Consider the following 24,218-nt stretch of genomic DNA (forward strand, 5'->3'; position numbering starts at 1 on the left):
ACAGGAAACAAGCAGAGAACAACTGGAAGCAATTGATCAGCTTCACGCAGAAATTAAAAAACGTACTACGCAGATGAATACGCTTCACCAGCGATTTGCTTTTTTGCAAATCCAAACATTGTTGGATACTGGAAAAGATGATTTTATTAAGAAACAAATTCAGCACACGTGTGCTCAGTACACAGAATTGAATGCTGCATCTATGCTCACCGAAATAACTCGACTTCGGCACCACATTATCTTGTATAAGGAGGTCAATCCTGATGAGCAGGTTGCAAACTGGTCAGCTTTAGATTTGCTTCGCTGGGTGTATAAGTGGAAGCTGCAAGAAAGTTTAACTAACTTTGTTGTCACATTAAGAATCTTTCTTACTATCACTGTTTCTACAGCGAGTTGTGAAAGAAGTTTCTCAAAACTTAAACTAATTAAAACATATCAGAGATCTACAATGAGCCAAGAAAGACTGAGTAATCTAGCAATACTGTCCATTGAGAGAGACTTTAATGTAGATTTCAATTCCGTTGTTGAAAAATTTGTGCTAATTAAAAGCAGGTGAATTTAAATTAATCTGTATATACAGATTGATATCTTGCACTTCTATTAAAGAATTACAATTAGAGGTACAGGATTGAGGAAGTTGGCTCCATCTAGCCCAGTCTTGGATCATCTCCAGGGTATGGTTCCATTTTGATGTTTAGTTTTTGTTCTTGATATTTTTTGTCGTTCACGATGGTTGTGAGACGACATATAATAGCATGGCCCATGCTAGGTTACTACATTTGTAGATTTGTATTCATAGACCTGCTGAAAATGTGGAGAATGTGTAATGCATGTTCGCACTCAATAAAGTGTTTGAAAATAAACTTGTATTTAGATGCATTTTACTTTAATTACATCAGTATTTTCATAACAAACAATACATGTGCTTAGGGGGTAAGGGTTTCTTTAACTAATCTAATGGAAGAGACTCGAGTGCTAAAATCCACGGGTTAGGGGGCGCAAATTACTTGCCTTGCCCCGGGTGCTGACAACTCACGCTACACCACTGTGTGTGTGTATGTGTGTGTGTGTGTGTGTGTGCGTGTGTGTCACGTGCGCATGCGCAGTTGGTTGGGGAATTGAATGGGCACGCAGGGGGGTGCAGTAGCGAGCATGCGCACATTTCTGGCACGCTGTAAAAAAAAGGTTCGCCATCACTGGCCTATTCAGTTGCCCCTGCATGGGCCCATGTGAGTCTGACAACCAATCAGAATACATTTCTTACACAGGAACAGGAAACAGAGAGGTGGAACTGAACAGGTTATTAAAAGCCCAGCAAGCCCCTCCATCGGCCCTTCTCTTCTTCTCCACCAACATTGAAGCATGTTGGAGTCCTTTTCTGTTCAGGACTCAGGCCATGTGGTCCTGTCCACCATTAAAACCATCTTTCCAAGGAGCCTCCATGTCTCCAGTGGAGCCGAACCCAGAAGGAAATTTCTTTCATCAATGGGAGGGAGGGGAGAGTGAGGAAGTACTTGCATTATTACTTGTGATTAAGTTGATAACAGAACTGAGCTATGAGAGGTCTCTGAGAAATCAGGGCTGCTCTGTATTTCAATTAATATAGCCAGTAAGGTGTGCCTAGAACATATTGATTGCAGAAGCTACAGCAAGAACATCTCATATAGACACTCTGATAATCTAGATGTTGAAGAACATCAGTTGTGATTTAGCCACACAGTTTCATTGTGTGAATGAAAACGGGTGATAGTTTTATTGTGCACCCAACTATAGCATCTTATTCAATAAACCATGGCTACCGGAAATCTGAATTATAATTCTTTGGGTAGGTGGGTGATTATATAAAACAAACAGTAAGTAATGAGGCACTACTAATTGAGGAAGAAACGGGAGAAAGCGGTGAAGAGACTGCATGAACCCACATCGCCTCAGCCCCCTTCCACCAATCGGTTTGCCAGAATACTATACGATGCCACGATTTACGTTCCTATTAGTTGGAGGGTAAAGCAAAAAACCTCCTTTAAGAGCCCCGCCTTTGTCGTGTTAGACGTTGATTGGCTGGCTTATCTGTCTGTTTCCATGCCCGGCTGAGTGTGCTACGGGATATAATGGTAGGGATTAGGAAACGGGTGAGAAGCATTTGGTGCAGAAGTTTTGCGAGATACGTTGGGTAAGGTTTTTGAGATGAAATTTTGGCTATCCGAAAAACTGACCCGCGTTAATATTTCCTGGCTGATTGATAGATTTTTTCCTATTGTTTCTCTTGTGATCAAAGATTATATGGGATAAATGTTTAGGGGCACACATCTTTTGTAGACTATGATCAAAGATTATGTGGGATAAATGTGTTTTTAGGGGCGCAAATCTTTTATAGACTGTATTTGCAAAGTGCCTCATTACAGCGCGTGTTGTTAGGGATTTTTTGCCCAAGGTCCTGCTAAGATCGTCCTGCTAATTTGCTTTTAAGTCCAAAATTCTGGGCGCTCCTCCGTATTTGGAATGATGGGTGCAATTTGAGTTTCTATATCTCAGGACGGAAAAAGCGGAGGCAAGAATCTGCTACTACAGCATTTACTTGTTTTGCTAGTCGAGGGAAAATGTTAAAATTGCGGGAAGGCAGGACAAGAAGATTGCCAAATCGGGTATGCCAAATTAGTAATCTTTTTTCTTCAAAAAAATAATAATAATAAAGTCACGAAAAAGGCTTTTCTTTCCTTGTCCCAAATTGGAACTGAAGAATAATGCTGGGGGGGGGGGGGGGATGATTGTCAGCTGATAAAGATAAGAAACAAAAATAGTTATTTAGTAATAACTATTAATTTTTTAACAGCGACTGAATAATGTTGCTGTGAATTGCCTGTGATGTCTATTAACAAACAGGTTGTTCTCAATGTTAAAAAAAAATACAAAGAGACTCATAAACTGTCCACTTTGGGTGAATGGATGGCACTGAATATTGGGAGGTATTGCTTTGAAGTAGTTTGAAAGGTGGAAAGTAGGTAATTCTCCCTCTGAGCTGAATTGTGGCACTCTGCTAAACAACTAATTCCCACAATACTGTCAAACTATTTACTAAGACTATTCTTCTTCTCATCTTTCCTATTATCTATCTCTTCCCACTTATGACTATAACCTTGTTGCTTGTATCTTTACAATTTATATTGTTTTATTTAGTTTCCCAGTATGATTTTATTGCTTATTTAATATCCTATGACTATCACTAATTGTTGTATCTTATGATTCTCGATGAATGTATCTTTTTATGTACATTGAGAGCATATGCACCAAAGACAAGTTCCTTGTGTGTCCAATCAAACTTGGCCAATAAAGAATTCTGTTCTGTTCTATTCTATTCTATTCTATTCTATTCTATTCTAGACTTCAGAAGACTCTGGAGTCAATTTTCTGCTTCCTGAAGGAACATGATCATTCTAGATTGGGGATACTTTGCTCCTTTGAAATCAATTCATCTATTGAACTGATTTCTGTGAAAGGAGCAGCTGTACTGCGTAATGCAAGTTTATTTAAAACCAGTGGCAGGCAGGTTTTTATTGTATAGAGTAATGATGCCTAACCTTTTTGTCCTTGTGTACTGAAATTGCGTGCGCAACAGCGCCCACGCCCACAATGCAATTCCCCCCTTGCGCATGCGCACGACCCCCTCCACACCCTGTTTTGGCTCCTGAAACCAAAAACAGGGCAAGGCACGGGTGTGCACCCCCCCGTGCACCCCTCATCCCCCTTTGCATGCATGCATGTCCACCTGCCCCCACACATGCATGCGCCGCCCCGCCCCCACTCATGCACGGGCATCTCCCACATGCGCAGCAGAGACCCAAAAACCAGTTAGCCAGCAGGAGGTAGACACGCATGCGTGGTGGAGCTGAGCTGGGCAACACACATGCCATAGGTTCGCCATCACGGGTATAGTGACACTTTTAAAAGCTTAAGCCAGTACTATGACCTTTGGGATATACTATATGTATATACTACATATATATACTTTGGGATACTATACTGTATATAGCAGCGATAGCGAACCTTTTTTGGCTTGCGTGCCACAAGTGGGGGGAGCGCAGGGGCGTCGTGTGCGGGCATGAGCCTGGGGAGAGCGAAAAGAGCCTCCCCCGCCCCTCCCAGAGGCCCTCCGGAGGCTTCCGGGACTGTCCGGAGGCTTCCCTGAAGCGTTCGGAACACTTAAAACCACCCTCCAAGCAAACCTATAAAGCCTCTGGAGCCTGGGGAGGGCGAAAAATGGCTTTTAAAAAGGTAAATTCAGCTGGCCAGCGCGCGCATGTGCACTGGCCAGCTGACAGGGCAGCACCTCGCATGCCCTGACAAATGGCTCCGCGTGCCACCTGTGGCACGTGTGCCATAGGTTCGCCATCACTGGTATATAGTATATATATATATGTATATAGTGTGTATGTATGTATGTATGTATGTATGTATGTATGTATATATTGATATCTGTGTTATATATGTATATGCATGCATGCATGCACATTTATGTGTATTTGTGTGTATGTACAGATTTTAGGATAAGTTCTGTTTCTATTTCTATCTTTTCTGTCAAGCTGAAAGAATCTCACAATACGCTGTGTTTTAACTAGTTCTCTGTGTTTAATGCAGGTGGATTCTTTTTTTCCCAGAAGAAGCCCTTGCATTTTTCACCTTTTCTCAACCACTATGGTTCTGGAAACAAAACCCGTTGTCCATCACCCATACTTTCCTCGGAATTTGGAACTCCAAAATTACGTCCCAAATGACCAACCCTTATGGAAGATCTTGTCATTCCTATTCTGTACTTCAGGAATTCTCTTGATATTGACTTGGTTTGTAGCAGGCTGGCGGAGCAAGACCTGGGGCCCTTTTGGAACTTGGCGCACGTTGAGCATTTGCTGGTTTACCATCTGTTTTTTTATTCATGGTGTCATTGAAGGCTGGTTTATGCTTTACTTCATGGAAATCACAGGGGATCGATCTTTTCTCTCACAGCTCTGTAAGATGTGTGTCTATCTGGTTTCTGTCTCTTGATTTTGGGGGAAAAAATGGATGCAGCAGGTTAACATGGGGGAAAGCAGGAGGATCTGCAGGAGGCACAAATAAGCCAAATGACACAAAGCGGTCAATCCTTGTGTACTTGAGTCAGACTTCTGAACACAAATATCTGATAGTGACACTTGTATAGATGGCCTTTGCTTACCAACAGTAACTTGGACCAGCAAATTAGTTGTTAAGTGGTGTGGCTGTAAGTCACTGTCAAATGACCACATCAACTTACAACAGCCGTTCTAGTTGCCATCTTGAGATGAATCTTGAATGGTTGCAGCATCCCTCAGTCACATGATCACCATTTGCAACCTCCCGGGGCTTCCCTATTAACTCTTATTTGTTGGAAGCCAGCAATGAAAGTTGCAAATGGTAGTTACATGACAGTGGGACGCTGTGATGTAATTGCAAGCTAGTTGTAACCACCTGACTGATATTTATCTGATCACAGGGTGGCTGTGATGGCCACAACTACAAGGACGGTTGTAAGTTCCTCTCATTCAGCACTGTTGTAACTTCAAAGATCCTGTGAACAAGTGGACATTAAATGAGAACTTCTTACAAGCCTGCAATTATTTTTGAGAGAGCACTATCCTGAGATCATTCCAGAGGTAGATTTACAAACTCTACAGATTGATTAGTTTTTGTACCTGCAAGCAGGTGTTTATTTTAATGTACCTTTGAAAGACACCTATTACAATTGTGCAATAGGAATGAAAGGAAAATGTAAGATGTGCAGATAAAATAACGCTGGAATATTTTAATGCTTCTGCTATTCTCTCCATATAGAGCTCTTTCATTCTTTCTGTACATGTAGAGGTATTGATTCTTAATAGTTCATAAGGAAAAGGCCCAAATATAGGAACTTAATATGATGTGAAAATGGAAATCGTGGCCACAAATAGGTTTCCACATATAGTTATCCTTAGGGAACCTGTGTTAAAGGCTACATGCTATGGTTGTGGGGTACAGTGGAATGTGAAAATGGTCTACTTTAGAGCAGTGCATTTTCCCCTGTGGTTGCCTGTCTCCCCTCTGCAGCTTCAGCATGATTCTGAGAAGATACATTTGACTTAAGGACCTGCACAGGTACCATATGTGTGCCCCTGCATGCTCTCGAAGCACCTCTGTTTTACTGAAATGTTTTGTACAGGTGAAACTCAAAAAATTAGAATATCGTGCAAAAGTTCATTTATTTCACTAATGCAATTTAAAAGGTGAAACTAATATATGAGATAAAACTCATTACATGCAAAGCAAGATAGGTCAAGCTGTGATGTGTCATAATTGTGATGATTATGGCTTACAGCTCATGAAAACCCCAAATCCACAATCTCAGAATATTGTGAAAAGGTGCAAGATTCTAGGCTCAAAGTGTCCCACTCTAATCAGCTAATTAAGCCATAACACCTGCAAAGGGTTCCCGAGCCTTTAAATGGTCTCTCAGTCTGGTTCAGTAGGAATCACAATCATGGGAAAGACTGCTGACCTGACAGTTGTGCAGAAAACCATCATTGACACCCTCCATAAGGAGGGAAAGCCTCAAAAGGTAATTGCAAAAGAAGTTGGATGTTCCCAAAGTGCTGCATCAAAGCACATTAATAGAAAGTTATGTGGAAGGGAAAAGTGTGGAAGAAAAAGGTGCACAAGCAGCAGGGATGATGGCAGCCTGAGGAGGATTGTCAGGAAAAGGCCATTCAAAAGTGTTGGGGACTTTCACGAGTGGACTGAGGCTGGAGTCAGTGCATCAAGAACCACCACACACAGACGGATCCTGGACATGGGCTTCAAATGTTGTATTCCTCTTGTCAAGCCGCTCCTGAACAACAAACGACATCAGAAGCATCTTAACTGGGCTAAAGAAAAACAGACCTGGTCTGTTGCTCAGTGGTCCAAAATCCTCTTTTCTGATGAGAGCAACTTTTGCATCTCACTTGGAAACCAAGGACCCAGAATATGGAGGAAGAATGGAGAGGCACACACTGGAAGATGCTTGAAGTCTAGTGTGAACTTTCCACAGTCTGTGTTGATTTGGGGAGCCATGTCATCTGCTGGTGTTGGTCCACTGTACTTCATTAAGTCCAGGGTCAACGCAGCCGTCAACCAAGAGATTTTGGAGCACTTCATGCTTCCTTCTGCAGACGAGCTTTATGAAGATGCTGACTTCATTTTCCAGTACCTGCCCACACTGCCAAAAGCACCAAAACCTGGTTCAATGACAATTTTTCGAGTTTCATCTGTATATGTGTGAACAAGGCGATGAACATACCAAACATACTCCATCCTTCTCTTTTCCACAAAAGAACTATCTGTGAAGTGTGCCAACCCAAAAGATTAACAGGCCTAAAGTCACTCACTGTCTTCTGGTTTTTAGGCCAGCACCTTAACCAATCTGTTCCCTAATTATTGCCCTCACTATTGCAGGATCAAAACACTTAACTCTTATAAAAGACTAGGTACAAAACATAGCTATGATACTATGCATTGACGTTGTAACAATAAGGCAAGCAGAAATCAGAAATTTATGTTTTATACTAATCACAATAACTCGCTTTGCACATCTTGACTATGCCATGTTTTGCCAAATAAGCCATAATGAATGGGGTACATGTACAACATCATGCTAAAGCCTTTTCCTTCAAATCCAACAACTATACTTGAATTGAACAGAGTGTTTGATTCTTGCCAGTATCGTCAAAACTGCAAAAGGTAGAAATATGTTTCCTAATATCAAGTATCTGCATCACCTAATACTTGCATTTCCTAAGTCTAAATATTTGCATTACCAAAAAGCATGGTTTTAGGCTAGTAAGGTCCTCATGTATTTAGAAAGTTTTATTGGCATGATGGCATCCATGTGGTCTGTACTCATATATTCTGTTTTCTAAAATAGGAAGTACTTGGAAACTTCAGAAAAAAATGTGCTTGGCTTAAGGAGTTGGAGACAGGTGTCATTTTTGCACTTCTAGGTGTTCCAAACATCTGTTTGCCTTTGTATCTAAAGTGCTGCACAATCCTGTTAGTTATAATTAATATTTAAGAAAAATACAAGGGAATTCATAAACCTACCACCATTCCTATTGATTTCTTTTCCTATTCATTTCTCCTTATTTTATATCTTCCAGGGAAGGAATATGCCAAAGGTGACAGCAGATATCTGACGTAAGTATTAACTTTGAAATAACAGGCAAAGGTCTGTATATTTCTGCAAAGATCCAGCACACAATTTGAACAAAGAACCTGTTTTGAGTGTAGGGATAGGGAAAGGATGATTTGACATGCAAACATAAATACAGCTGAGATGTTCAAAATTTTTGCATGAGTTTACCAGTTTACCTGCCTCACTTGTATCAAATTCTGCAGTTTTGCCTAAGATGGGTTTATTATCTTTGTGTATTTTCATGCATCAGAGAAACCAGGGTGTCATTTAATTGGTTTAGCTCAGCATGAGTACAGTTTCTAAGCTTTTATTCATGGTTTAAAATAATGTGCATTCCATTTTCTACTTCATCAAATAAAATGAAGTATTTTCCTAAATTGGATATCTACCTACCATCCAATCTATCTATCTATTATCGCTCTTCTTTCTCCCCCTCTAGTTTGAAAGTAGTGAACTGTAAGAAAGGTGGGATGTTTTGGGTCCTCAAGGTGACATTCGTTTCATTTTTGTACCTGCAGATCAGATAATATCGTAGTTTGCTTGGAAACCATCACTGCTTGTTTTATGACTCCCCTCAGTCTTTGGACTGCAATTGCATTTCTTTCACGCCAGTCCCATCGATATGTACTACAGCTAGTAGTGTCACTAGGTAGGTATGCAAGGGAGGGAGGGAGGTATGTCAGGGTATGTAAATGTTAGTGCAATTAAAGCAATTAATTTAATATTTTTATTTTTGATTAATGTTCCATGCACTTGGCTGCATTTCTTATTTGGCTTGTCCATTTCTTTTCTTCCTAATCAGCCATGTTGTCTGTCTCTAACCTTAGGTCAGCTATATGGAGACTTTCTGTACTTCGGCACTGAATACCGTGATGGCTTTCGCCATAGTGACATGGGGCACCCTCTCTATTTCTGGTTTTACTTTGTCTTCCTGAATGGTCTGTGGATTATTATTCCCTCTATTCTCATTTGGGATTCCTGGAAGCACCTCAGTGCTTGCCAGAGAGTAATGGATGCTAACAAGGTCAAGAAACATTGATGTCTTGCACAGGAGGTCATACTGGGTTGTACTTTCAGCCATTCAGAAGTTGATATTGTACTCCTCCTGTTTTCAGTTGTTATATTGAATTGATGGACAAACACTATCATTGATGGTGGTCATTCTCTTCCCTTTCTTTAAATATCTATAGCTCTTAAACTATGAGCTTAAAATTAAGACTGCAGTTTTATCTTCATGACGAGTATTTTGTAGATCAGGAGGTTTTTATTTCTAAATAAATGTCATTAGGATCAAGTGACCCAGCTAATTCCAGTCTGCATTGAACTGAGCCGTGCTAAAGACCATATAGCTTTGTTTCCCTTGATAACCTGGAGCTCACTTAAGCCTGCAAGGAGAGCACACCTAGCATTCATAAAACTGAAGTACTGTATAGAGCAGTGATGGCGAACCTATGGCACGTGTGCCACTTCCGGTTTGCTCTGAGGATGGTTTTAAGCGTTCCGAAGGCTTCAGGGAAGCCTCCGGACGGTCCCTGAAGCCTCTGGAGGGCCTCGGGGGGGGGGAGGCTCTTTTCGCCCTCCCCAGGCTCCTATAAAGCCTCTGGAGCCTGGGGAGGGCGAAAAAAGCATGTAAAAATGGGAGGGGTCGCGCATTGCATTATGGGTGCGGCACGCCCACACACGCCCCCCCTGCGCTCCCACCACTTGTGGCACACGAGCCAAAAAAGGTTCGCCATCGCTGGTATAGAGGCTATGCAGGAGACATTCAATCTTCTTATTCTCCGATCAAATATAAGGTAACATTAGAGGTGTTCACAATTTGCTTCTATCCATATAAAGTGATTCAGCTACTTGCCTTGAAACTGGGTTTTTTTTGTTTTTTTGTTCCAATATAGAATAGTCAATGAATGGCTTAAACTGGGAAATAATACCCAACAGCTGTCATTCAAAAATCATAAATAATTTGAGGCAGAGCAAAGTGGAAGCTGTCAGACCTCCACACCTGAGCTTTGTTCCTAAGGAACTTGATGGAGTAGGTCCTTAAGAGTGTAATGGAAGCAGAATAAAATATACTTTGATATCACTCATTTTATTAATAGCTTTCTTTTCCTTTCTTTTTTCTTAACTCCAGTTATTTTTTCAATTGCTTTGGGATTCTGTGTCTGTAGCAAAAACAAAAACAAAACTAGCTTAAAAATTTGTGTCTAAGTAGACAGATCTGTTACTTTAGGGCATTTTCTAAACAAAGTTTATCACTGTATTCCAATCTTCATTCCCTTGAGTGCCCCCTGTACAGCACTAAACTCTTATTTGTAAATGAAAATGTTACATTTTAATAAACAATCTCCATATTGTATTGGTTGGGTGAGACTTCACCCAAGAAAATAAAAACATTGTGATTGAAATTTTCTCTCTACATTATTCTATACCATAGATTATTTTTATTCCTCTGAGTTGTTTAAAATATAATCAGACTGTAATACTAGGGGGAGATTTTAACTGTAAAATTTCATCTTCAAGAACTTTCTATTTTTTTCTTGTGGAAGAAAAGCATTGAGCTGTGGTTGTGCAGTGGTTAGAATGCAGTACTGCAGGGTTAACTTACTGCTCACTCCAGGAGTTCCAATTTCACCGGCTCACAGTTGACTCAGTCTTCCATCCTTCTGAGGTCAGTAAAATGAGGACCCAGATTGTTGCAGGCAATATGCTGACTCTGTAAACCACTTAAAGAGGGTTGTAAAGCACTGTGAAGCGGTACATAAGTCTAAGTACTATTGCTATTACTATTGCTACATTGGGCACAATAGAATAATTAAGAAATATCTTTTTCGCTGAAGTCGAGATGTCTAAATTACTAAGTTTTGGGTTTGCATTGTGTTGTAGTGACTATAATATTCCAGGGTCGTCTTGCGTTAACGCTTGTTGGCACTAGCTTGTTAGAACAGAAGGCAACTGAAAGTATTAGAAGACCAGTTTATAGAATCTGAGTCTGTAACATAGGCTGAGTAGAGGTTAGTGTAGTAATCAAGAGCTGGTGAAGGGTATTCTGAAAATGTAATATATATCTACAAAGCAACAAAGTTTAAGTAAAAGTCTTGGTTTTTATAATTTTCTCAATCCTGTTTCTAAAAAAGAATACTGAAAATGTGATAAGGCCAATAAGAATTTAAAAAAATGTATTTTATGAAAAAGTTTCATGCTTTCTAAATTAATTGCTCCTTTTGAAAAAGGAAAGGATGACCCCAAACTTATTTTTATGTATGGCTGAATACCTGGGTACAAGCAGCATACTTCTCAGGAGACACCTGGCCATCAATCATATCAGCCATCCCAATCAGGTGCTAATTTACAAGTTTTATAGCTGATGTGTTATGCCTCAGATTTCATCCTCTTCTCTTTAACATCTACATAAAAACGCTGGGTAAGGTCATTCTACAGCACAGGATGCCATATCATCAATACTGGCTAAGTAGAGGATGCTGTTTTGGAGCTGACCAAGTGACTAGAGGCTGGAAGGGTCTGGAAATGGAAGAATAGGCTCCAATTCTGATTTAGCAATGGCTTTTGGCAATTGCCTCCCCTTGATGTAACATTAAAAAAAGACTTCAATGAAGTGAGGGATTTCATTCTCTTCCCCCCCCCCCCCCAAAAAAAAACCAAGCCACCAAACGAACCAAAATTGGCGAGTACATACACATCAATGTTCTTAGAGTTTTTCACATTTTTAAATTTTCATATGCCACTCTTATTTTGATTTATTAAATCCCCCAAACTAAAATGATTAAAAAGTGCTGTAGTTTTGCTATTCCACAAATAAACAGTTTCAATCCTCTGGGTGGTAGCTAAAATGCCTAATTGAAAACGGTTGGAAAGGATTGTTGAATGTGTGGCATTCTGTTTCTTCAAACACACTTTTAGTTACTGGTTTAAACAATCCTGCAAATTTATATTACTGTGGATTGGTCCATATTCTTGGCATAGGGGGATTAAATGTACTGTACTTGAAGGACAGGCATGCTTATTACTTGTAAGCAACCTGTATGCCAGTCTTACACATCTAGATTTGTTGACCCCTCAATTCCAAGAGTTCACATCCATTCACGATTTCAAGGGCTTGGAGGGCACCAGACTGGAGAAGGCCTCTCAAAAGCAAACTCTTCCTGATCCAATCTGACCAGTTACAGTAGGGGTGGGGAACTATGGTCCCTTTATGACAGCATGGCTGGCTCAGGAATTCTGAGAGTTGAAGTCCACAAGTCATAAAGGGGCCATAGTTCCCCACCTCTTGAGTTAGGGAGTCTTGTATAGGAAAAACGGATGCAGTATCATGGCTACTATGCCATAATTAGGCTGATGACCGCATAATTTTGGCATAGTGACATCAGGGGGAAAAAGGCTTAGCTTAATAAATACATCATCATATGATTATGATGCCCTGTAAAACATAAAAGTGTGTGTCTCTCCCCCCCCCACCACCACTGGTTTCCCTGTCCTATTGTTCCCATCTATTTGTACTCATTTCTTATGTATATACGTATACCTGCTTATATGTTATATTCATACTTATACTTGCTTTCTCATACATGCTTGACAAACCAAATTAAATACATGACAATTTTAAAAAAATTAAAGGAGCGTCTTCCTTAAGTGCATGCTCTATACTTCCGCCACACGTCATAACCCAAACTTAACAATGCACCACTCAGCATTCTCGACCTTATTTCTATCCGTGGCTGCGAATTGGCGTCCCCGCCCAATCCAGACGGCAGCCGCTGTCGCGGAACTTTGTGATGACCCGGATGATAACGGCATAAAAGGACAGCGGTGCATGATTTGCGTCCACGTGGATCGCGAACGCCTCGTAAGCAAGTGGCCAAGTTAGATGCCTCCGAGAAGTCTGAATGGCATTCATCTCTCCCACCCCCACCCCATACAGCTGGTATCGGACCTGGCTTGCAAAAACCCGGACTTCCGCTAAATAAACTCTTTTCTGCACTTTTTTTGGTGACCATTTGTCTGCCACCTAGATCGGACAACCCCCCCCCCCCAGTCCCACTGGGGGCTACATTATGGCAATATACCCCAGGGAAACTATTACGTCAAAGGGATGCCCGGGTATTATGTGATAGCAATACCCGATTACCGTTGCACTGGCTTCGGCTTTCGTTGTTCTATCTAGCCGCTTATTTCCGTCTGAGTCGGAAGTTTATTTTTATTTCGTCAGGCATGTATTCTATAACATATATAAACATGATTTTGGATACATGAAATGGATGCGAATAAAAAGGAATATTAGGACAGGGACGGTAGGCACGTTGGTGCGCTTATGCACGCCCCTTACAGACATCTTAGGGATGGGGTGAGGTCCACAGACTTAAGACAGTCTAAGGTTAAGGTTTTGGGGGTTTGGGGGAGAAATCAGAGGCTCGGGTAGTGCGTTCCAGGCATTGACCACTCAGTTACTGAAGTATTTTCTGCAATCGAGTTTGGAGCGGTTTAACTTGAGTTTGTATCTATTGTGTGCTCGTGTGTTATTGTGGTTGAAGCTGAAGTAGTCATTGACAGGTAGGGCATTGTAGCGGATAATGTTATGTAATTTTTTGGTCTGTATGTGTGTTTAAAAAACACTCCTTGTGGTCATTTTCCCCGCCCTTTGTTCTATCCTCCAAACCCCTGCCGCTTAACCCACGAGCAGCAGCCAAATGCTTTGATTTATATCAATAGAGCCACCATCCGGCCCTTCCGCTCTGCGCCTTTAAGACCGGGTTGATGAAGTCAGCGCAGAAGCCGGGACTGCCGGCGAAAGCGGAAGTCGTGGGCGGCGCCAAAGGGATGGCAGTGGTGCTTTCTCCCACCCACCCACCCCCCACTCGTCGTCCCTGCCCCCCGCCCTTCCCCTTGCGCGAGAACACCCGCCAGCTGACTGGCTGACGGCACGAGAGGCGCCCTCGGGGTGGGTGACGTAACGGGGACGGAGGGTGGGGGGGCCGTTAGCGCCCCGGCGCGCGGTGTCTCCGCCGCAGAGCGAAGGTGGAGGGGTCGGGATGGCAGCGGTGGCGGCCCCGGGGGGAGCGGAGGCATCCCCGCTGCCGACTCCCGGAGGGGGTGGGGCCGGAGCAGGACCGGGACCACGGCTGCAGCCCCAAGAAGAAGAAGAACACGAAGTGGTTCGTGTGCGGGTCAAGGTGAGCGATCCGGAGGCGAAGGGGTCAGGTGTGGCGGGGTTCGCTGGCTTGGGGTGGTGGTGGAAGGGAGGAGCCACAGGTGGGAGATGCGTCCCAGGTGTTCCCCACGGACCGTTGTAGTAGTAGTCGTCCGAAGGATCGTGCCTCATAATGATGTCACAGGGCAGGGCAGCCTTCCCTAACCTGGGGTGTCCAGGTTGCTGAGACTAGGATGGTGCTTGGAAAATGGGATTGGGGCGGGGGTGGGCTTGAAAGGCTGGCCCACAAGATTGTTGGAGCTAAATCTTCAGCAGGATGAAATGTGGATAATAATTGGGTAAGAAATGAATGAAGGATTGAACCCCAGAGGAAAGCAGAGCTGGGTTTCCAACATTATTCTTCAGCATGGGAGATTTAATTGTAGGGAGTAATTGGCTGTGAAATTGGCCACATAGTTGGCTTGGGAATCTGTTTATTTCCAAGGTAACCTTGTAAAATGTATACTTTCTTGCTGTGGCTGAGACATTGTTCTTTTGTTCAGGAAATCATAGGCTCCAGTTTTCATTGTTTTATAAAATGTGTTGAAGTCACTGATTTTCCAGACATCGTGCTATGCTAGGCTTTGGCTTGAATTAACTGTAGCTTGGAATCAAGACTACGTTTAAATTTCCAGTTTGGTAATACATGCTATTTTTCCAAACAACCCTAAACTTTTGTAAATATAACATGCTCAATGTAATAGAGCTTTTATTCTGGCGTTCTGATTTTAAATAATTTAGAAATGTTTTGTAATTGTGATTTATTAGATTTAACATAGCGGGCCATTCCAGTAGACTCTTCCATGTTGTAAGGAACATATATGTTATAAGGAACTATTTAAAAATATTTACTGGCAATTACAACCTTCCTTATTTAGAAATATGTCCTTTTGAGTTTGTGGGATTTGAACTCTTGGTTTTTGAATTGGACACTATTGTTCTGATTCATGTCAGAAACAGGTCTTTGATTCATCACTTCAATATAATAATTTGGACCATATTTTAGGTTCCATTCAGACATAGCAATTCTTGTTATATCAAGCCAAAAGCCATTTTGTCCTATTTAGTTCTTCATTTATTTATTTATTTGCAACACTTTTAAATACATATGAAGAACAGAAGCTAAAATAATAGTTATGCACACTTGAACATATGTTAATCCTGGCCCTAATATTTACAATGGTCTTTCATTATTTCATTTCTTCTAAGTATATTGGAGTCAGTTCCCAGAAATATTCTCCAGTGTGGTTAATCATAGATGTTTGATCTATTGATTTGGGAAATGTACACAAATTTTTGTTCATTTATCACTCAGTTGATTAGGGAGAGTCAATACCAAGCTGTTTTTAATTTATTTTCCCTTCCCTTTCTCATAGTGATTCTTTTTTCTTCAGTAGGAATGCCTATAAGCAAATAAAGGAATTAAAATATTAACAATATACCTTGTCAGGAGATTGCCTGACAAATAGAGGATTGAATCAAATGTGGTCATAATCTCTGTTGTATAATGAAACAGTAGCAAAATGTCTTTGTTTTTACCAGGAAATGCTGAGACTATGTACAGTATATGTACATATTATGCAGACTATCCAGTTAATAGCAGTGTGTTTTAAATCTTACCTATGTGCAATTCCTGCAGAAATGTGAAGGCTTCTTGCAACCTGAGTTCCGGACATTTGCTGTGGACCCACAGATCACTTCACTGGATGTATTGCAGCACATTCTCATCAGAGCTTTTGACCTCAATGGGTGAGTTACAATATAGAATAACAGAGTTGGAAGGGACCTTGGAGGTCTTCTACTCCAACTCCCTGCACAAACAGGAGACCCTCTATCGTTTCACACAAATGGTTGTCATTTCTATTGAATAGAAATGTTGAAATACAATGCTCTAATTTATGTCATGTCAGTTCTGGAAAGCAAGTGCATTGAGGGAGGATGGAAATAAATGGCCCTGTCTTTCAGCTCCCATTGTGATTGCTCCAATTAATGAAAGCAAATTTTTCAGCACATCATTGATGAGGCTCTAAGCTAGGGGTTTTTGTTTTGAGATCTTGGAAGCGGAGCAAGAACTCAGACTGTGAACTGTGAGCAAAGACACTTTAATTCCTTTCCCTCATTGTGACATCATATATTACATTAGCAATGAAGCTAAAAAAGAATGCCACATACCAAGAGGGAGACTGCTAATGTTGTTCGGAGGTGCCTAAGAAAATGAGAGGATAGATGTTTTGGAATGCCTGAATACATAGGGACGTAAGAAAAAATACCTATTTTAGACACCAATTTTTTGCTAACTTCCCATGTGATTGTAAGTATAGTGAAGGAAAACAGTGCTGTTCCTTTTTTTAAAAAATCAGTTGGGTAGCCACCAAAAGCTATGGAACTCCTCCCAACAATCAGTTGTAGCTTCTCAGGATCCCAAATGCTGGAATTCAGCAAGACACTAATCAAATGTTGCAATGTCTTTGTTTTCGAAATTATTGGTGGTGGTGATGATCCTGAGAGGCATTCTCACCTAATTCATTTTCATCCTTTATTGACACTAGCCTCTCTTGTCAACTTCCTGAGTGGTGACTATTTTTCAGGATTTGATTATTTTTAATCATGGAATGGTTATCGTTTGCCTCCTAGAGCGGGAGTCCCTACCCCCCAGGCTATGGCCCACTATTGAGCCCTGGCCTATTTGGAAGTGGGCCATGCGAATGGAAGGCTGGCATGCATGCGCAGCTCAACCTGCACAAGCGTCGGGCTGACGCACATGCACACGTGCATAGCGTAGCTCAACTTGTGAAAGTTGAGCAGTGTGCATGTGCGCTGCCCCACTGCTCACGTAAGTTAAGCTGTGCCTGCATGTGTGTTACCGCACCACTCATGTGGCTTGGGTTCTTTCCCCCTCCAGCTAAGCCATCAAGCCGCAGAGGTTGTGAACCACTGTCCTACAGGCTACCTCTCTCCAGTATTATATCTCCAGAAAAACTGCATTTAATTGGCTGAGGGGGAAATCAGCCCTGTCTCCTTTTTTGAATGATCTCCTGCAACCTTTGCAATGTTGTCTACTCTTGTATTATCCTCTAATGAGGATTTGGTCTGGCTGGAATTTGCCCCAAAGCCCCACTTAACACCAGACCTTGTTTCACAGTACACATATTGGAGATGGTTTAGTACATGTATTATTTATCATCTTATTTTCTACATAAATATCTGTGTGCTATGCTGAGAAAGAGGTGTTCACTTTTAGTGCGAAGAACTCTAAACCCTTTCCCTGTATCAGGAAGAAGAATTTTACCATCAGCTATTTAAGCCGAGATAAGCAAAACCAAGAAATGTACTTGTCATTGATGTCAGACTGGGATCTGGGGATGGCCTTTGCTGGAGCTTCTAAGCCTTTTTTACAACTAAAGATAGACATCAAGCCCTTGGAAGACAGTGAGTAATTTTTACTTGTCATTAACTAGAGAGCAAATAATAAAGATTCTACTCCCTCACATCTTGTTCTCATTATACACATTTTACTGCAGGGGGCATGTTCCATCAACAGAGTTCCTTATCTTTAGCTTCTCTATTTATATTGTTCTTGTGGGGATGGTGGCTGATAGCTGTTGTAGAAGAGAAGGTATGAATCACAGCTTTGTTGATAGATACAGCATTGATAGGCATAGTCATGGATGGAGAAACAGCAATAGGGTTGAACAGGTAAATGTGTGCATGTGTGCTTTGGAACATCCCTCCCATTACTTGACTCACTCGAAAGCTCTCTGTTATCAGGCCCCTTTTTGTACAGTGTCCTTTATCAGCACCTCTTTCCAACTTGAAGCATGCAAAAATGAATATGGCTTAGAACATTATGTAATCTAATCACCATTCTGGGTGAAAACCTTGCTGGCTTAGAATGCAGTTAGACTGAAATATAAGCTTGAAAAGGCCCTCCCTATATTATTTTTCTCAAAAGAACCAAAGTAAGTGAATGCATGATTTAGTAAATCATAGTAGTTGCACTAACCTTGTTTTAAATTCTTTTCTTCTTATAACAAGATACATGCACTCTAGTTTGCATCCTTTTTGGTAGACATCTTTGTCCCTGTGAAAGTGCGAATGCAGAGTGGGAAGGAAGAGTGGCAGAACTGGTTTGCGGAATGTGCTCACAATATCATACTCTTTCAGGCCCCCTGCTAGAAGATTGGGATATTATCAGCCCTAAGGATGTTATCAGTACTGACTTGCTGCTAGTGGAGAAGAGGTCTCTGGCAGCTGCAGCCCTGCCCTTCACTCAGTCCATTATTTCCCAGGTGGGTCTTCAGGGAGTAGAGTTGCTAGCTTATACTTTCATTGGATGGTATTTGCAAGATCTAATAATGCAAATGGAGTGGCCTGCATTCTTATGGGTCAGTTTCAATATTGCTATATTATACCGTCCAGTGCGATCCCACAGAGTTGGCCTCTTCAGGGTGCCATCGGCCAGACAGTGTCGGCTGGCGACCCCCCAGGGGGAGAGCCTTCTCTGTAAGAGCGCCTTCCCTCTGGAATGAGCTGCCTCTGGAGCTTCGCATAATCCCCGACCTCTGGTCCTTCTGACGCGCCCTAAAAAGTTGGGTTTTCCAGCAAGCTGGCCTGGCCTGTTAATTTTATCTAATTTTTAAAATGTTATTGTTATATTAATTGGGTTTGTTTTTTGGATACTTATCTAATTTCCTTTTAACTTTTGTGATATGTGTTTTTTAATGTTGTACGTCACCCTGAGTCCCTTGGGAGAAGGGCAGCATATAAATCCAATAAATCCAAATCCAAGTATTATACTCTTGTGAAAGCACAGTGTTTATATGCACAAGATGCTGGTTGTTTTCTTTAAAGATCTTAGCGGCTTGGAATCTGGATATCTAAAAGATTGCCTTTCTCTGGTAAAATCTACCAACCTGCTGTGAACAATCAGAGAAAGGCTGCCCAGGGTCCCCATTTACTAGGAGATGCAGTGTTAGAAGGCCTGGCAACAGCATTCTTTGTAGCACTCTTTGCCCTATGGAGTAGCTCAGCGATGGCGAACCTTTTTTGGCTCGCGTGCCACAAGGGGGGGAGCGCAGGGGGGTCGTGTGCGGGCGTGCCACACCCATAATGCAATGCGCGACCCCCCTAGTGCACATGTGCGCACAACACGCAACCCCCTCCCCCATTTTTGCATGCTTTTTTCGCCCTCCCCAGGCTCCAGAGGCTTTATAGGAGCCTGGGGAGGGCGAAAAGAGCCTCCCCCGCCCCCCCCCCGGAGGCCCTCTGGAGGCTTCAGGGACCATCCGGAGGCTTCCCTGAAGCCTTCGGAACGCTTAAAACCACCCTCCGAGCAACTCCGGGTTGCTCGGAGGGTCGTTTTAAGCGCTCCGAAGGCGTCAGGGAAGCCTCCGGATGGTCCCTGAAGCCTTCGGAACGCTTAAAACCACCCTCCAAGCAAACCGGAAGTAACTTCCGGTTTGCTCGGAGGGTGCTTTTAAGCGTTCCGATGGCTTCAGGGAAGCCTCCAGACGGTCCCTGAAGCCTCCAGAGGGCCTCCGGGGGGGGGGAGGCTCTTTTCACCCTCCCCAGGCTCCTATAAAGCCTCTGGAGCCTGGGGAGGGCGAAAAATGGCTTTAAAAAAGGGTGAAATCAGCTGGCCAGCGTGCGCATGTGCTCTGTCCAGCTGACAGGGCAGCGCCTCGCGTGCCCTGACAAATGGCTACGCATGCCACCTGTGGCACGCGTGCCATAGGTTTGCCATCACTGGAATATCTTATACTCCAAAGTGAGGATGGATGCCAATGTTGTGGCCTTCTGGAGAATTGTAAGGGGGTTATCTTTTCCAGAGGGTTATCTTTGAGAATTGATTCTGAAGCCATCAGAATGAGCTTTATTTTAATATGTTGCAGTATTTATCTAGTAATAGTCTGGCAAGATTCCTGCCTAGAGGTGAGCAACAAATAACACTACTCTGATCAGCTCATTGTGTGGTTTCTGGTTCCTTGTACCTGACACAAATCACTCTTCCCCCAACCTTCCAATTTTTAAGGAGTAGTTAACCTAAAATCTTGCATGGTAAAATATGGAACTATTTGTGATGTGTGGTTTGGGTTTTTTTTCCTTCCAGTTTTAAGTCATTGACTGTTGTTATTGACCTCAGATTTCTTTTTTGCTTTTTGTCAGGTGGGACGGACATTGTCAAAGGTCCAGCAGGCACTCAGCTGGTCCTATGGGGAAGATGTCAAACCTTTCAAACCTCCTTTGAGTGACTCAGAATTCCATACATATTTGAATCATGAAGGCCAGTTGACAAGACCAGCAGAACTGCGTCTCCGAATCTTCCATGGTGGAGTTGAGCCTTCATTGCGCAAGGTGAGAATAGGCATTTGGGCTGGTAGTAGTTGTCCGCCCCTTATTATAGGGGAAAGATTTATTCCTGTAGCTGATCCGTCAACTAGTCACAATTGATGAAGAAAGTTTCTTTTAAAACGGGATCCACCCCTGTCTGTGCAGGTTGTTTGGAGATATTTGCTAAATGTCTATCCTGATGGCTTGACTGGACAGGAGCGTATGGATTACATGAAGCAGAAGACACGTGAGTATGAGCAACTGAAGGGGGAATGGGAAGCACGGACCAACCCTGAAGACCTGGATTTCATCCGTAGTAATGTGCTGAAGGATGTTCTGCGAACAGATCGCACTCATCCCTACTATGCTGGTTCAGATGATAATCCTCACCTGACAGCCCTGCATGATCTGCTGACCACCTATGCTGTGACCCACCCACAGATTTCCTACTGTCAGGGTATGAGTGACATTGCTTCTCCCATCCTGGCTGTAATGGACAGTGAAGCACATGCCTTCATCTGTTTCTGTGGCATCATGAAACGCCTGGAAGGTAACTTCCAGGTAGATGGTGAAGTCATGTCAGTTAAATTTACCCATCTCAAGCTTCTCCTCCGCCATTCAGATCCAGATTTCTACTCCTACCTCCTGTCTCGGGGTGCTGATGACCTCTTCTTTTGCTATCGTTGGCTGCTGTTGGAGCTGAAACGTGAGTTTGCATTTGAGGATGCCTTGCGCATGCTGGAGATCACATGGAGTTCCTTTCCTCCTGATCCTCCAGAGAAGGAAGTGGAATTAGTGGGCCCTCCCGCCAGGCCCGGAGACAGCAGCCAATCTATCCGAAGGAGACACATGCTACGCCCAGCTTGCAGTTTTGAAGCAGCTGGGGATCGGCCGTGCCAGGGGGCAGTTGCTGAAGAGAAGGTATTAGTAAAGCAGTCTAGTTTTGGGGAATTCAAGTATTACATTACTCATAATGAAGACAATTTGGAGGATGACTCGTCACTCAGATCTCAGCATTCAGAGGATGAGAAGGAAGATTGCACCAGTGAGCAGGATCCATTGATTCAGACAACTAACATGGCTAAATCCTTCTCTGCTCCATCTCTTCGGGCCTTGACACCACCCTCTCGAGATTCTGTCTCCTCCTCAACTAATGGCAATGAGGAAAGTCAATCAGAGGAAGAGAAGGGAGATTCAGTAGTTAATACCCCTTCTTCTCCCTCCCATGGACCTACTACTTCTTCTACTCCTCCTACCCTAGTCAGCCTCCCTCCTCCTCAAGAATTTGGCAAAGGCAACCCCTTTGTACTCTTCTTATGTCTTGCCATTCTTTTGGAGCATCGAGACCATATAATCAAAAACAACATGGACTACAATGAGTTAGCCATGCATTTTGATCGCTTAGTCCGCCGGCACAACCTTAACAAGATCCTTCACCGTGCCAAGGCCCTGTTTGCTAACTACTTACAGTCAGAAGTTTGGGATTCTGAAGAGGGAGATGAGGCAGCAGCCGAATCTCCTGCGGTGTCATGATTCCCCCTTCGTCTTGATGTGCAGGGACAGGTTCCCTGCGGTCATTATGGTGCAAGCATCGATGTGGAAGAGTGGTCAGTGAAGTAATCCAATTTAGGCTCAATCATTCAGCAATCCTCTTAGAAGATGGTCTGGAGCAACTACATTGGATTGCCACACTCAATACACCTTCTGTATCTAATGTATCTGTTTTTAATGAACACTTTGAGCAAATATCCCATCCATTTTGGTGCCCCCTTCTCTTCCAAGTGCTAAATAGTCTTTCAAAGAAGAGTTTACCCTGGAGCAGCCAGGTTCTTCCCATTTCCCCTCCCTAATCAATACTTCCCAAATATTTCTCCCTCTGTCTACTACCCACTTCATTTCTTAAGATGTCGGTTGCTAAGAGACCCAGATTGATTTCTGATCCTTCTAAAATCAAGATCTTTTCTTCCACATAGCTTTGCCAAAAACATTTTTAATGTTCCATCGTGGTATATTTTTATTTGAGCTCATCAGAAGTTCTACAAAGCTGCTTCAGCTTAAAAAAATGCTTCATATGCTTATTTCAGTGTTTTTTGGCCCAGTGTTTTTTTTTTAAAAGCACTTCATTTTTTTCTGGGGCTTCTGTTCCACTTGTAGCTTTTGATTGTTTAAAAAAAACCTAATATCCATAAACATGTAAAAACAAAAACAAAACACACTGGATGTGTTCAAAACTGGCAGTTATCTGAAGGAGAGTCAACAATTTAATGAGAGGTTGGGCAGAGAGAGTAAGTGGAGACCTGATGCCAAAGTGCTCTTAGCAGAATAAATTTGAGGTATGCAGTACTTTATGCTGTACTTGCACATACCTTTTGATTAGTTGTCTTCCCAAAAACATAATATCCAAGACTGACTCTCTGCATATATAACCATGCCTGAATAGGTGAGGTCCATTTGTAGGTGATTTGGCTAGTCCTATTTAAATCCAGATCCTTGCTTAAAGTGTTAGGTTGTCATAATAGTTTTAAAATATGTAGCAGGAAATTCTGTATCTTGCAGCTAGACAGAAGTCATTTCTACTATTATTTGTTAACCTGACACCAAGGAGGAACACATAATACTATGCGCAATTTGATTTCCTGCCAGAGATTTTTGAATCCTTGACTCTCCCCAGTTATAGTAAAAATAGATTTTTGCTCTTGCCTGTTGTTTGTGGTTAAACTAGATGAGAGAGGTGATAAGAGATTGAAGTTTGAAGACCATGCTGAATTATATCAAATCTGAGCTATGTTGGTTGCCTCTTTTCTGACTAGGTCCAAAGTCATCTGCCTAGAAGAATTTTTCCCATTCTGCTTTAATCAGTTGAGAAAAAGGCAAAATTATTGTTATCAGTCATCTGTGTTTCTTGAGGTCAGTTTTCTACCTGTAACATCATCAGGCAGTTTGAATCCATATTTCTTTTAAGTTCTTTTAAGTTAAGCATCTTCTGCATCTGTTAATATTTTATTTTGAGACACAGGGTAGAGGAAACGTCTTCCTTTAGTAATATTGGATATACAAGCACATGGCTATTGGCTTTTTCCTTTTAGCCTCAGCCTTTGTTTATAGATTGGGTAAAGTTGGCATGCAGGGTTTTTCTAATTCATTTTAATTAAATGGCCACTAGAAGGAGCTGGAACATTAAGGTAACCTATGAAGCAATGGTGAAATGGGTCTGTAAAGTAGGGACAGGCAACCTTCACATTCACAATCCCTTTTCTTTAGCCTTCTTAGCTAAAGTGAATGAGATTTTGTAACATCTGGAAGACTTCAACTGTTGTGGAGTATTCTTTACCTGTTTGGATGGATGGCATTTATGAAGTTGGAGTAATTGCAGGGATGATGATATTTAATCAAACAATTTAAACTACAAGCCTTTTGGAGAGGCCAAGAAAAGGGCATTTGAGTTCCCCATACTGATAGTTAAAGTGTGCTACT

The 24,218-nt window shown here is 42.2% G+C and overlaps 2 protein-coding genes across 3 annotated transcripts; both read left to right on the top strand.

Annotated features, from left to right (window-relative positions):
- Positions 1 to 2,084: 2,084 nt before the first annotated feature.
- On the top strand, positions 2,085 to 10,617 carry EBP (EBP cholestenol delta-isomerase). The gene is made up of 5 exons (XM_081934206.1): positions 2,085 to 2,170; positions 4,633 to 5,002; positions 8,178 to 8,214; positions 8,731 to 8,861; positions 9,040 to 10,617. The coding sequence occupies exons 2-5, from the start codon at positions 4,690 to 4,692 to the stop codon at positions 9,249 to 9,251; spliced, it is 693 nt and encodes a 230-aa protein (XP_081790332.1). The 5' UTR covers positions 2,085 to 2,170; positions 4,633 to 4,689; the 3' UTR covers positions 9,252 to 10,617.
- Positions 10,618 to 14,097: 3,480 nt separating this feature from the next.
- Positions 14,098 to 23,514, top strand: TBC1D25 (TBC1 domain family member 25). 2 transcript variants are annotated; one of them, XM_081955872.1, is made up of 7 exons: positions 14,098 to 14,397; positions 16,054 to 16,163; positions 17,689 to 17,843; positions 18,579 to 18,703; positions 20,580 to 20,768; positions 20,910 to 20,991; positions 21,367 to 23,514. In XM_081955872.1, exons 1-7 carry the CDS (start codon positions 14,257 to 14,259, stop codon positions 22,275 to 22,277), a joined length of 1,713 nt encoding a protein of 570 aa, XP_081811998.1. In that variant the 5' UTR covers positions 14,098 to 14,256; the 3' UTR covers positions 22,278 to 23,514. The 2 variants fall into 2 exon arrangements, with proteins under 2 accessions (XP_081811998.1, XP_081811997.1); XM_081955871.1 differs by having other exon boundaries at positions 20,910 to 23,514.
- The last annotated feature ends 704 nt before the right edge of the window (positions 23,515 to 24,218 follow it).

The sequence above is a fragment of the Natrix helvetica genome (genome assembly GCF_964273705.1).
Source record: "Natrix helvetica genome assembly, chromosome: 1".
Lineage (NCBI taxonomy): Eukaryota > Metazoa > Chordata > Lepidosauria > Squamata > Natricidae > Natrix > Natrix helvetica.